We start from the raw sequence: 14,683 nt of genomic DNA on the forward strand, positions 1-14,683 counted from the left end.
AAATGCTACTGTATATAAATTATTACAAGATAGAAAACAATTTGAGTTGCGTGTATTCAAAATAATGAAATAAATTAGGGGGATGCCTTAGTTTTATTAGATAAACATAGTTTACAGGGAGACTAAAGGACAAATTACATAATGTTTTTGGCTTAAATAACCTTTTTGTTATCAGATTTGGAAATATTAAATGTATATATCATACTGATTGGTCGGGACATTTATAGGCATTCTGCTACTATGATAAATGCTTAGAAGTGTCTGGCTCATTCTGATTGGTCGGGACATTTCTAGGCATTTTGCCTCAATGATAAGTGCCCACAAGTGTCTGGCTTATTCTGATTGGTCGGGACATTTCGATGACGCCAGGGTGATGGACCCGGAAGTAGAACTCCCATTGTAAACACAACCGTGTAAACTGTGTTGTTACTCTTTAAGATGGTGTACGTGTCCAACGGTGAGAGGTTTCTCCTGTTTTCAACTGTTTTCTCTTCGAAACTGCTAGTTTGTATTTTTCTCTTAAGTGTTCGATCAGTTTCTGTGAAAACAAGCGACTCCGACAGGACGTGATGGCAACAGAGCGATGTTATTTAGCTAGCTGGTTAGCTAGCTTAGCCGAGCTTGATCTGCGTAGTTTTCTATCAGAGGATGATCATAGTGTTTCCTCTGGAGTTGACTTCACTGTCAGGGGCTTGAGTTTTGTCGATGTGCTGTGTTGAACGTCAAGTTGTGTTAACTTGACGCATTTTGTGCTGTCTGTCTCACTTTTGAGCCCAGATTAGCTGTTAGCCTGTGTCTATTGGAAGCTAGCTAGAGAGTGCAATAGGTTGACGTGTAAACTGAGGAGGGTCGTGTGCTTGGTTTCACATAATAACAAACTCTCCCTCTCTCAGGCCAGGTCCTGGACAGCAGGTCCCAGTCACCATGGGGACTCTCTTTACTGGTCGATCTCTTCTGGGGAGCAGTAGATTTCATCAGCCTGTTGTAAGTCAGTCACACAAACTCAAAACTAAACGAACCAGGGATGTTTAAACCAATGTGAGATACACGTGAATCAAGTGTTAGACCGCAACAAGCACACATACAATACAATAAGTGCTCCTGATTTGTTTAATTCAGCAGTCTCATGAAGATGTCCATCTCTTTTTCAAGAGAGACCCAAGGACAAGAGACATTCACAACTGGCAAATAAACAAAGAGTTCATCAATAAAAGAAACAAAACAAGGACAATTACTCGTTCCTTTTAAAAAAGTTCTTAAAACCTGAAACCAGTTTGCCAACATTAGTGTGAGCGAAGGGATATCTAAGGTGATAAAGTTATTAGTGCTTTGGAAATAAAACACAAGATGACTGTTTCCTCTTGACTCTGAGGATGTCCATTCTAATGATCTGAAATTTGTTAGGAAATATAATGCACTTCATGAGGTTCCTTGAGGATTTGTAAGTTTGCTACTTAATGTGTTGATAAAGTTTTTTCTGATGCTTTAACTCAACATACAGTGTTGATACTGTGGAATAATGAGAGATTTACAAGACTGACTATCTAGCCACATTCTAAGCTCTGCTAGTCACAGCTGTGCGTTGAGTTAAATGGCATGCAGATGTTTAGCAGGTTTAACGTGGATCATTCACAAACTTAATGTAGTGCATGTCATGAACCAAATAACTGAATATAATTGTTATGACCCCCTGTTGCCACCAGTCTAATCATCTTCTTTGATCTCTACCAGTTTTAGGACGATGATTAACCCGAACATGACAAAGAATGGAGCTTCTGGTTCGTCACAATTAAGTGATGGCAGAGGGTAGGTTCCTTTGACAAAGTTATTCCTCTATTGGCACACACATGGTAAAGAGGACATGCCCCTCTGTCTTGAACAATGGAGGTAACATAATCCAATGGTGGGAGCTAGGTCTATGTGCTGGCATGTTTGTCTCAATGTTTGATTCAAGATTCATGTCTACCTGAAAGTTGAAATGTATTTGGATGACGTGTAAAAAAAAACAACTAGCAAATGTCTGCATGTTGTGAGTTATGAAGCACATATATCCACTGGCATCCACTGGTCACAACCATATTTAAACATTGTTTATAATCAATAAAGAGTCCTGACCTGAAAGCTCCAAAGTTAAGCTATCATCTTGTGCTTGTACCCACTACTGCAGATGACTCTTAACTACATAGTGAGTGCAGTGTTTCTCATTCATGTTATCTATCCCATTGTACTCTAGTGTCATAGCTCTGATATAGGCAATATAATGACAAAAACAGTAATAAAGGATTTGAAGAATTTTAAGGTTTTCACCTTTCTGTGTTGCTTGATTTTGCAGTCCCCCTGGTCCCCCTGGAGGCAGAAGGAAGATGGGAAGAATAAACCATGGTGCAGGTCCCGGTGCTCCACCAATGGGTGGAGGAGGATGAGGAAGGTGAGGAATAGTTTTTTTGTAATAAAAGGTCCTCTGGGACACATAGCTCCTAAATTCTATGGCTGGAGCCTGATTCAGTAAAGCTTCCTTTAAACATACATTGAATTTCAGCCTGTTTCCTGAACTTTTCCAGGGGTGATGAACGTCCTGTTAGCATCCTTTAAATTTCTAGAAAGTGTGAGCCCATCTGAGAATAAAGCAGGGCAATGTCTGGTTACATTTAGGGATTGGGCATGTTGATGTTGTTTCTAACATGCAATGGACTCAACACAAAAAAATCATATATATATATATATATATAGCTACACACATACATGTAGAAGAAAAATGTCAACTTGGAAAAATGATTTGAGAGCTTTTGGAGAGTCATTCAATTTTCCAGACATTTTCCAGAGTTCATGTCTGAAAGGGCTTAAATGAGATTACAGGTCTAGTCTAGTAATGAACTGAAAAGCTTGTTAAGAATGTTTACACATTAGTTGTTTCTTAATTGATCAACATATATTTCGACATGATGTATATATATAATTGCCTCTCTCTAGGTAAATGCCTACACATCCAGTGTAGGCGTGGGGCTTGGCCTGTTCGTTTGCTGACAACCTTAAGGAAGATGGAAACGCAACGGCGCTGACGCCCCTCTTCATCAGCTGCCACTGCCACAGGCAGTTTCATGACACCTTTCTGGGAATTCCTACTTGTAGGGTCCAGAATGGCCGATACAGCAGCTAGTCACCTCCCTCCTCCCATCTTTACCTGCATCTACCCTTCCCCTGTAGTCTCCCAGAAATGAGAATCACTGAAATATCAGTTATGGTAATCCCTCATGGGAATCGTTAAGTTTGTTTGTCTGTGTTTTGTTACCCTCTGTTTTAATAAAACATGTGTAGTTATATGATGCTACTACTGAGTTGGTCTTATTCCTTATTCTTATTACATGAAAAACTTGATAATGAGCTAGCTTCAATGTAGAGCTGGACAACACTGACATGAGATAGCAAAGTTTTGACTATATCTGATGTTAGTAATATGAGAATTTTATACAATATTTAATCTAAGTGAGTGATTCAGTGACTGAAAAATAAAGTGCATAATAGCAGAGCAACTAAATGTATTTGTCCTTATTTTAACTCAACTGCAACAGTCACATCATGCAGCTTAGATTGACCTCAAAGCACTGAGTTGTAGTGAGGGCTTTTGAAGAGAGGTTTGGGTTGTATCAGAGACAACGATGTGTTTAAATGCCATTATCTATATCACTCCCCCTGCAACCTTTAAGCTGGAGCCCATCCCCGCTGACAGGCAGGATACACCCCCGACAGGTCGACAAGAGTATCACAGAGACAAACAACCATTTACACTCAAATTCACACAGTTTAGTGTTTCCAATCAACCCAACCCAAATCTGCATGTGTTTGGACTGAGTGAGGAAACAAGAGTACCTGCAGAAAACCCACACGGACACATGGACAACATGCAAACACCACCAAGAAAGACAGCGGCCAGGCTGGGATTTGAACTTGTACCACTGTGCTGCCCTGTTAAAATGCATTATGTGTATAATTCATAGAAAGGTAGAGTTATTTAACAACTACTGAGTAACCAAGTATGACAGGTTTATTAACACAGCTCTAGGTTTCCATATGGGAGAATCACAGTAATATTTACAGAATTGTAAAAAGTGAGCACTCTCATATTAAAGGTTGTTCAAACATTCAAGAAAATCGCAACCGCTGGGCTTTCAGAGCAAGAAGCTGCAAACGTGACAACCACAACAAAAAATAATTGTTCTGGTGGGATCAGAAAAATGACACCTCCCCATTATTCACAGGGCTGTAACATTGATTTTAACTTAAGCTTCTGGCAAAACACCCATGGTCTGATCAAGAGTTTTATCAACTGATTGAGAATTGTAACATTGTGTGACAAAAGTCTTGATGTGTTGCTTTGTTTCTTTAAGGAGCTTCTGAGTTTGGTTCTGTTTCACCAGACGAAGGCAGCTCTTTCTCGGAGCATTCGCACACCGAAGCGCTGCCACTCCCTCTGGTGGATCCACATCTCTTGGGTGGTGTCTAAACACGCCAGCACGGATCCCCCCTTCCACGATATCAGACGAGGGTCCATGTCCTACAAAGCATGACATTAGAAGAGGCAGTGTAAGGCATTAGTCTCCTCTCTCTCTAGGATGTACAGTATTGTGTGTAGCACTCGTTAATTCCCATCTTCTATTATATATGGTTGTATTAATACTTAGCACCATGCTACTCTGCCAGGATCGCGGATCTATATCTTAGACTGTACAATGAATTCCAGGTTACCTTTGGTCGAGTGATAACTTCCACATTGTCTACCAGCCTTCTGAACGAGGGCGGCATCTTGTTGATGATGCGGTGCAGCAGAAATTCCTGAGCTCCGAGAAACATGAGCCCACCTCCCACTACCAGGATGGAGCTGTACATCTTACGCTTGGTTTCGTCTGAGGCTGAAAAAAACAGACAAGTGGACTTAGAACAGGATGTCATGTGCTCTGAGGGACACCTATACTCCTTTATTATTTTACTTATGTAAATGAAAAACATTGACAACAATTAAGAGATGATTATATTTTTTTAAAGTATTAGTCTACCACTTAGTCCTTTCCTCCCTTCACCATTCCTCCACGCTTACCACAGCAGTCGATGCTATGCAGGATGGCTTTATCCAGGCCCAGTGCTTTGCTCTCAAACTGGTTCATGATCGCAGTCTTCCTGGAGAGGTGAGCAGACAGGGGCTCATCTACGTCTCCCGCCGCCATCAGGCACTCCCCCTGGGTAGGCCCAAGCTCCATCTCCCCTTGCATCCCTACTCCACTGCCACCACTCCCGCAGCCCCTGGGCAAGTCAGACAGCTCTCCGATCCCTCCTTGATTGCTCATCTCACCATCCAAAGCTCCACCAGGTCTGGAGATAGCCTTCCGGTCTGCAGCCGATTTGGAGGACTGTTGGAAAAAAACATGGCAGGAGTAAGAAAGGAAGGCGGCGAAACCGGGAGCATGTATCTAAAGAAATCGGTTTGAATTCAAAGTGTGAAATGTGTGTGCCACCTGGTCCTGTTTGCTCTGTGTGGCCAGCAGGTAGTGTTCATCATGAGGGTCCTCCGAGTCGCCTGGGGAACGGTACTGGAGTGATGACATCTTTTGACCTACGATGCCAAATGTGGTTGGGTAGAAAAGTCCCATGGGTGCCTAACATACAAACACACACACAGAGCCATATAAAGCCATATAAAAAACGTAATTCCACTACACAAGGTAATGTACACAGCATCGCAGCACTTATTTCACATCAGCTTTGTTTTTCATGAATGTCTATACCTGTAATTTCTCATCTCCTAGTCGAACCTGGTAGAGTAGAGCCGGGGCTTCTGGGAAACGTGTCTGGAATTCATGATCTTGTAGTCCTGAAATGTCCTGTTAAAAAAAGCAGAAGACAACTGCAAAATTGTTTCCTTAGAGTAAGCAAAGATAAATACATCCCACCTTCCAGACAAAATCACACACTTGGTTTAGATGGCAGAACGTCTCTTTGAGCTGTTGCAGTAGCTGAGTGTCCAGTCTGCTGCCCAGCTGACAGTCCCTGTAGGGAAACCCCGCCCTCTGCAGGAGCCAGAAGAAAGTACGGGTCACGTCCGAGCCACCGTACGCTAAACCCAACCTGTGGAGTTCAACAGAGAGATGCAAAAAGTCACACAGAAAGCAAGACAACACAAATCATTATGTAATGAATGTATGTCAGTGTTCCGTATTACATTAATTAAAGGGATCCCCTGTCTTTCTTATGAAAACCTGGAAAAATGTGTGATTTCATGGAGATGGAGAATAATGATAAATAGTCTCAAAATATTTAAAAAAGCAGCTCTCAGTCCGACCTGGAGTTCCGGTGAGACACTCCGTCCTCTACACAACAGAGACTGGTCTTCTGGTCTCCTACATCCACGACACACGCACTGCTTAACCCACTGCCGAATGTAGCACAGACCGACTCCTGGTGCACAATGATTGCTATTCACAAGCAAAAACACACACACACAAGCAAACACACACATAAATTCATTGAATGCAATGAACATTACATTACAGTTCATTTAGCTGACGCTTTTATCCAAAGCGACTTACAATAAGTGTAAGTACCATACATGTATTGTGTGTGTGTAATACCTGAGAAGCCCATATTAAGCAGCAGCATGTTGACAACTTCCTTGATGTGCTGCCTGTTGTAGATGTCAGGGACCAATAGGATGCATCTGTAATACTAACAACCAATAAGAAAAGCTCATCATTGATTTAGAGATAATAAGATATAGAGAAAAAAATTAGGGGAACTTTAACATGATTACACTGATCTTGTTACATATTTAAATTATAATAAGCCTTCCTACATCTATACATCTTCTTTCATCATTAATTCTACTGTTCTATTCATCTTTCAATGTGTTGCAAAGCTTTCTACTCTGCCCATGGAGGAAAGAGAGATACAAGGAGGTGAAGACGTTTCCCCTACCTTTAAATCTTTGAGGGGGATCTCAAGACTCTTCTGAATGGCATGACTCCAGATCGTCTCGAGGTCAGACAGGACGGCAGTCAGTGAGCCTCCAGGACCCGGGTGCACATTGAGCTGACCTCTGACTACAGGCCAGTGGATGTTGTAACAATCGGATGGATTCACATTGAGAGCCTGCATGAAGCCAGGATGGAAAAGGTGGAGAGGGAAAGAGAGAAATGCAGGATGAAAAAAAAAAACGAAACCAAGACACTTGTTCCAGTTCAACGTAAAGAATAATAAATCATGCTATATTATAAATTTAGAGACAAGCACCGACCTCCTCTCCCACCAGATGAGGAGGATGGTGGGCTGTGTTGGTCCACTTCACTCTGGAGCTGCTGTCAAGTACCGCCGGACGGATCTGACAATTATACGCTTTGGCCTGCACACACACACACACAAAATTGTATTAGAAATAGAGTGATCGGTACATTTATGCAGATGAAAGCAGATAACTCTTGTGAACACTACACTTATTTATTTCCTTAAAACCAGCAAACAAACCCCCTTCTATTCACAACAGCAATAGAGATTTACATTTCTGTAAATGTTCTCCTCTGTTCCCTCTCCCACAAGATGGACTGGAAACACTTTGTTGGTGTAAATATATTTGCACAAAACCGTTCTCTTCCTGTTTGTCTCCTTCATAATGCACACACCTGTTCAGCAGACACGGGAGTTCTCCGCACTCCATTTGACATCTTCTTTGACCAGATGGCCTGTTCGACCATTTTAAGTCCGTTCTGCCTCTGCTCTTTACTCTCTGGTTTCTGGTGGAAAAATGAAAAATGACACACATATGAAGCTTATTTGAACAGTGGAGTAAAGCACAGACTGAAAGACTTTATCGTTGTTGTATCTGGTCAGGAGTGACGTACATTGAGACCATCTCGCAGCAGCCAGGCGTCTTCGTACCGGGGCTGTCCACTTTGCTTGTGCCTGCGTGCTATCACATGTGGGACCAGCACTGGAAGATTGTCTGTTGCTCGGCCGATACGGAGTGTCCTTGAACCAGGGTGGATGACAACTATAAAGTTGCTTTGTATTTGCTGTAAAAGAGGAACATTTTAAAATGATCAGAATAAGCCAAACATACCAAAACATGACAATGGTATAACTTCACTTAACTGTGCAATACTAATTTTATGTCCATAAAACTCAACATTGCTCTCAAACTTTGAGGGAAATTATTTTATCAAAGCTTCGGACATTAAAAGAGCTGATCAAGGCAGTTTTTCTTTTTAAATTAATCTGTTGTTTTAATTAATTAATTTGTTGAAAACAATAAGATAGTTTCTTCATCTGTGCTGTGTGGTCTTCAAACTGCTTTTGGTTTGTTTCTTGTTAAATAGTTTATTGTGAGAAACAATTCTTAAATTTTGGGCTTATTTTAGCAATACTAATGTTTGCCTTCAATTTGAACTTGTAAAGCACCTTGCTGTAAAAACTAAATTTTTATTCATAATAATAATTTTCTCATTGATCATATAAACCAATGGCAGACAAAAAAAAAGTGCTGAGCATGAGGTATCATGAAGCATCTGAACAAATCAACGTTGGGCCTATTGCAGCTTGAGATGGGTTTTGGTGAAACGTTTGACATTTAGCTCAGTATAAAATAAAAACAAAGAACAATAAACAATAACATTATAAACCAATAGGGAAAACAATCAACTGAAGTAAATGTAAAGTAAACAATGAGTCTCAGTAACGGACACTTCACTATAGAGGAAGTGAACCATGTGCATGTGAAAGCTATAAAGAGAATAATAGCCATGTAAACAGATAAACTGCTCTGTATGTAACAGACATGAATATGAGACATGAGTGTGAACAGTGGAGTCACCTCCTGCAGGGGCTCCGAGATGACCGGAGGAGCGATGGGTCTCTTCACCCCGCGCTGCTGCTCCTTCTCTTTCTCCTTCTCTCGCTCCTTCTCTTTCTCCTTCCCGTTGTCCTGCTCCTTCTCCGCCTGAGTCATCTTCACCTTTTACTTCACTCGTCTCAAGGCTCCGAGTCGTTGTCTCTGGCGCCTGTAGGACTCCTCAGAGTCGACGACAGGGACGAAGCTACAGCCTGAGAGAAACGCTGCTCGCTCCGCCACTTCCGTGTTTGGTCACATGGTACAAAACAGTGATCTCTATTGGTCCAGGGGTTGTTTTCCTCTCTGCGTCCACAGCTCCTTTCTCTGATTCCTTATTAATGACGAACATAAGTTAAATAGAGTTGTGCACACCATGAATTGTGTGTCATATCGTTGCACAATCAAAGTAATTCACATTAAATGTTTCTCATTGTCATATTTTTCTAAATGTGCGTTGACACAAGGTCAGTACAATGTTGGACGAGGACAGCTCAATAACATTATTGAGTACATTTAAATGACAAATTAAACCGATTCAGTATTTCAGAGACTGGATATTTCTTTTATCATAATGCAGATGAGCTCACAGAATCATTTCAGGTGTGATTATTTTATTTATTCATCATAAAACTGGTCAAACAGAGGGAGAGAAGGCAAACAAAGTTAATACAACTGTTCCATTAACTGGTTAACATTAGGTGTGGGTTAATGTGGACAAGGTTACTATCCTTATTTAAAACAATTTAATATTGTGTTTCATGTGTTATACTTCCAGTCCGTCTCAAAGTGTGTTTGTCAAGGTATCCAAAAATCAAACAGTATAATGACTTGTAAACAAAATAAATTAAATTATAACTGTAACATTTGTATTCAGTACGTTAGCATGTAAGGTGACAGGCTGTCACAGTTCTGAACTATGCCTGAAAGATTATGGTATTGTTTATGATTTGAAGAATATTTAGAAAACTTTCAGTCTTGAAGCTGTTTACAGTTTTTACATGATGATAAATACAGAACATGTTTGAGGACAGTTTCTACACTACTAGAAAAACATTTGTGTTATTAGAAAATAGATGAATAAACAGACTACACTATGAATTACTGCAAAACACAGATCACATCCTGACAGAAACGTGCATGTGGTTTGCATTTTACAAAACAATAGCAGTAATGGAAGAGTTTTCATCCCTCTTGGCTCATAATATAGTCTCTCCTCGTTCTCATTAGATGTTCAAACAGACGTGATCTCATTTCTCAGTAGTTCCACCTCTCGGAAACATCTTTACTACAGATTCTTGTAACTTCACTCTGCTCTTTTCACTGTAGGAAACCTGGGCCTTGGAGCTCAGATATGACATTGTCTTGTTGCCCTGCCTCTGAGTATGAAGACTCCTGCAAAGTTTGTTCAAATCCTTCATCAAACAGAAGGACTTGCACGCCCGCAGTTCAACTTCCACATCCCTACACAACCTTTTGTCCTGTTGCTTGCCCAGCTGCACCACCCAGAATTTAGACAGGTCACTGGTGCTCTTTGCGTGCCCAGCCACCATGTTGAGGATGAGGGGGTAAAGGTCATGAGCTGCTGCTGGGATGGAGGGTTGTGGGAAACTGCCGTCAGGAGGAGAGTGGCAGGGCTGTGAAGAGTGCTGAGAGTAGAGCAGAAAATGCTGGAGCATGGATTAAGTCTATAAAGATGACCAAATAATACACAATAAAGTTCTTATTTTGATCATTGCTGAAAAGATGTGAGTCATGGTGACATCGTATTAACCATGATGCAGTAAAAACTGATCCCAAAAGTCACTGCTAGTCAGACAGCAAGAAATAGTCAAAATATATAAATGACCTACAACATACAAGCTATACCTGAGGGCAGATGATGAGCACTCGGTCGGCAGCTTTGGCCTGTTCCGCCAGCCAGCGCATCGGCCCCAGCCCTGCAATCTTCCCCTGCTGCCACATGTCGATAGCCACGTTACAGCCACCGTGCAACTGCAGGAACTCTGCCAGGGCCACCACAGCCTGCTGGAAGGCTGCATTCTCAGCAGGGTAAACCACGAGGACAGGGACCGGAACCATGGGAGTTTGAGGCAAACTTTTGAAACCAAATGGTGTAGCCTTGAAGGTTCGACAGCATTTATCTGTGGCACAAGAAGACAGTTTCAGCACCTAGCAGCGGTCTCAAATATTTTGTATAATCTGGAAGAGATTTCTAAATTTTTTAAGGAAAGGTTGTTATGAGCCAAAAATATGTTTAATTGAACAAATTTATTTGTGTTAGTGTCTAGGCGATTTGCAAGATGATAAAGATATTAAGCCAGTTGAATACTTGAAGTGAGAGATCGCTGTAAATGGGTTGGGAAACATTTGGCAATTTTCAAATGTTTTGGTTTAGTAGCCAGCGACTGAGGTCAAAAGATATAAATGTTAAATGTAACAATGATAAATGGGAGCATTTCTGATTAATATGACATTGTCCCATTCATATGAATGTAGCCCTGTATTAAACCACATTTTACACACACAGAAGAAGATGTCCAGTTTTTGGTGCCTAGGTCCTCCTACCACTTAATATACAGTTTAAAATTGGGACATTTACAGATTATGTAGCACGAAGTCAGGATCATCAAACCGGCCAGTCCTCCGAAAATGATGACATAGCCACGACCTATTCCCAAGACTGCACAAAAACACATAAACATAAAAACATTCCTTATTTTACTGTGATACAGTAGATATTTATTGACAGGGACAGTGTGTGATGTACCTGTGGATACTTACATGGAGTAGAGTTCCCAACTCGAGGGTCAGCTGCAACTGTAATATTTTAGCAAATATTTTAGTAAAGTATGATACATTGCACACACACACACACACACAAAAATGAAACAAAATGTGATTACTCACTTGAAGAAACTTGAGAAGATGTTTGTGTAAAACTTGCTAAAAAAAACATGGATTTAGAGAGAAAGTGTTAAGATTTTATTTTATATAATAATCTTGCTGTTGAAGAATTTGCTGAGCATCAGTAAAGTTGGGGATAACAATTTTACTTACGAGGTGAACGAGGTATCACAATTATTACCGACTCGTAAGAGAAGTCTTTCGATGGAGGCAAAGGAAAATTAGCAGCTTGGATATGGTTGAAGCCATGGCTTGCTCTTATTAAATAATGAAACCATTTCTAGATTTGAAAAGATGGAAAGATGAAAAGATCAAATAAAAATATATAAATATATATATATATATTCTCAATTCATAAAAATGTATATTATCAATACAAGATAAGATTCAATCCAGACACCTGTGGGGGCCCAGTCACGTTTTGTTTTGCAAAAGGTGGGTTGTATTCACAGTGGTACGCTTCATCCAGTCGGATATGTGTTCCAGTCAGATATTGCACACTAGCTGCAGAGAGAGAGAACATGACAGGGTTCAATAATGTAAGATCTTCTTCCTCTCACTGCTCACTCTATTAGTTCGATTAGGAATTCCTGCTGTTGACCTGCGGTTACGCTTTCGTCGACTTCACCACTTCCTCTTTCCCACAGACTTATTTCCTCATCCAGTGTCACCACAACCAGACTTGGGTTGTCTCTAATGTTATTAGATAAACATCATATATATCACGGCTATTATTGTTTTTCTGATAAAACACTACAAAAGTCAACCACATGTTTGTCTCCTACCATCCATGTTGACTGCCCAGCTGATGTTCAGCGTACCCTTTCCTTCCACTGTCACCAACTCCACCGTCAAGTTTGCCAGGTGGGATGGAGATGGGTCCCTGCGGGGAGGTAATCCTGGAACAAGAGACAGTGGCTGTGATCATTGTCCATGCATCCATGATGTGTTTATAATCAATCTCTGATCTCTGATCAGATGTTCTCTGTTATTTCAGCAGTAGAAATATCTGTGACACTTTATGTTGAAACACTGGAGAAAGATGAATGTAAAACCATTCTATTCACATTAACAAGACTATTTTAAACTATGTAATGAGGTGTGGAGCTGTAAATGTTGAATACCTGAGGGTCCAAGGATTTTTATTAAATGTCACAGAGCTATTTTTAATGAACTTATGGTGCTTTCAAATGAATAAAAAGCTGGCGAGGCCATTTATTTCATAACAGTTTGTTAAATTACGGGAATATTCAGCTGATGTGTCATTCTGGCCAACAGAAGTTTTTCATACCGTTCCATAGGGCAGGGCAATAAAACAATATCAATAATTATTGCAATACAATTGTCAAAAAAGTCCTAAATATACTGATACAATACAAGCACAGTGAGTAGCTATAACACATAACTGATCGACCTCAGATTTGTTAAATGTTTTTATAGTTTAAAACCACTACGTTCACTCTGGAGCAAAAATCAGTCTTTAAACTTAAAAGACATAATAATGTTACATTTGTCTGGATAAAATCAATATCAAACAATGTGAACATTTGAATGTTTTGGGCCTTATGCACTGCCATATTCTGTCTCCACATTTAAAGTCTTTTCCCTTTTGAAAGAAATCTGAAATCTCCAGTGAATTAAGACATAAAGGAACATAATATTGGGAGGTGGTAACTTAAAATATATTGGTGTCTCCATTGGCCAACACCTAGCCTAACTTGTAAACTGGAATGATTTTTATAGCTACACATTATTGACATTAGAGGTCACATTTGACATCCAAAGTGAATGCATTATTATAACTTACCTTCAAATTCCTGACACTCCACTTCCTGCAAACCAAACGGATCATGTTAATCACTTCCAGTGTTGAGTAGAACTTTTAAGGAGTTGGTTACTTAAATCAATTACTTACAGTTTCATGGGACATCACGTGCACATGGGCACAAGAGAAAAGAATCAACGCGAGTCTCCACATCATGAAGCACACGTCTGACCTAACAATCAAAACAGAAAAAGTGCGGTTTGCTTCTATAATCAAATAAATCTTCATCATTAACTAGTCTGTGTATTCTAATTATACTGCAAATACAGATATAAAATTAAGGACAGGTATATAATTTCTGTCTTCCTCAAATAATTCTGGCTCTTCAAGCAACAACAGCAACAAAAATTTGGAAATAATTATATTTCACATACAATTAACATGAATGCACATCAAAGAAAGAAACGTAGGGCTATGACTTATTTAAAAGATTGAACTCATACTACTACATTTCTACCATTTATGTGTAAAGACCCTCTTTTATAGTGTTGTATTGTTTAGTGGCTGTTTGTCAGTACATCTCTGTACTTGTTTAACTGCCAGAAGAAATTCTGCCTTGAGAATTAATTACAGTATTAATTGTATTGTATTGTATCGTAAAAATAATAACCTTCAATTATAGCCCTTTACATGGCAAACAGGCAACATGTGTATAATGAATAATATCCCTTTCACAAATACAAAGTCAGTCACATACAAATTACACAGATATTCACATACAGAATACACAGTTATTATCTATCTTATGAATTCGTTAGTTGGGTATATCTCATTTAAAATGTTGACGTTCACCTCTACCTTTAGAGGAAGTGGAATCTTATTTTCTCTCTCTCCTCCTCCACAGTCCTTCAAATTCTTTAGGCTAAAGACAATATCCGTTTCCTCACTAGTTTCCCAAAGATACGACAACATTTATAATGACAAAGATTGTATTATGCAGTGTAGCATCCTACCTGTAGTAGAGTTGTTGCAGATTGTGGTTTAAGCTTCAGCTCCGCTTGTATATAGGATGGCTGCTAGGCTCCGCCCCCGCCCCCCCTCTCCGCCTCCCCCCACACGCACACACACACTCCCCCCGCACCGCA

General features: G+C 40.1%; 3 protein-coding genes across 3 annotated transcripts; 1 reads left to right on the forward strand and 2 right to left on the reverse strand.

Annotated features, from left to right (window-relative positions):
• Positions 1-374: 374 nt before the first annotated feature.
• On the forward strand, positions 375-2,432 carry selenok (selenoprotein K). Its single transcript, XM_061073962.1, has 4 exons — positions 375-457; positions 894-984; positions 1,732-1,806; positions 2,333-2,432. Exons 1-4 carry the CDS (start codon positions 439-441, stop codon positions 2,430-2,432), a joined length of 285 nt encoding a protein of 94 aa, XP_060929945.1. The 5' UTR covers positions 375-438.
• A 1,588-nt stretch (positions 2,433-4,020) lies between these two features.
• Positions 4,021-9,098, reverse strand: actr8 (actin related protein 8). Its single transcript, XM_061073959.1, has 13 exons — positions 8,852-9,098; positions 7,884-8,054; positions 7,665-7,775; positions 7,283-7,387; positions 6,964-7,137; positions 6,621-6,714; positions 6,332-6,464; positions 5,964-6,117; positions 5,778-5,873; positions 5,508-5,648; positions 5,093-5,402; positions 4,744-4,907; positions 4,021-4,552 (listed from the first exon to the last, which is right to left on the reverse strand). The coding sequence occupies exons 1-13, from the start codon at positions 8,984-8,986 to the stop codon at positions 4,409-4,411; spliced, it is 1,932 nt and encodes a 643-aa protein (XP_060929942.1). The 5' UTR covers positions 8,987-9,098; the 3' UTR covers positions 4,021-4,408.
• Positions 9,099-9,472: 374 nt separating this feature from the next.
• Positions 9,473-14,556, reverse strand: LOC133004500 (uncharacterized). The gene is given in 12 exon segments (XM_061073961.1): positions 9,473-10,146; positions 10,148-10,515; positions 10,736-11,010; positions 11,469-11,549; positions 11,651-11,686; positions 11,777-11,812; positions 11,927-12,053; positions 12,174-12,277; positions 12,559-12,672; positions 13,581-13,605; positions 13,689-13,770; positions 14,552-14,556. Coding segments are annotated over 11 exon segments (1,278 nt in total). The 5' UTR covers positions 13,755-13,770; positions 14,552-14,556; the 3' UTR covers positions 9,473-10,100.
• Positions 14,557-14,683: the final 127 nt, after the last annotated feature.

The sequence above is a fragment of the Limanda limanda genome, chromosome 7 (genome assembly GCF_963576545.1).
Source record: "Limanda limanda chromosome 7, fLimLim1.1, whole genome shotgun sequence".
Classification (NCBI taxonomy): Eukaryota; Metazoa; Chordata; class Actinopteri; order Pleuronectiformes; family Pleuronectidae; genus Limanda; species Limanda limanda.

Coding starts and splice junctions, on each gene's coding strand:
- actr8 (XM_061073959.1), bottom strand. CDS start 8,986: ATGACTCAGGCGGAGAAGGAGCAGGACAACGGGAAGGAGAAAGAGAAG. Junction 6,118..6,331: donor GTGTCTCACCGGAACTCCAG/GTCGGACTGAGA, acceptor TGAACTCCACAG/GTTGGGTTTAGCGTACGGTG. Junction 5,649..5,777: donor TAGGAGATGAGAAATTACAG/GTATAGACATTC, acceptor TTTGTATGTTAG/GCACCCATGGGACTTTTCTA.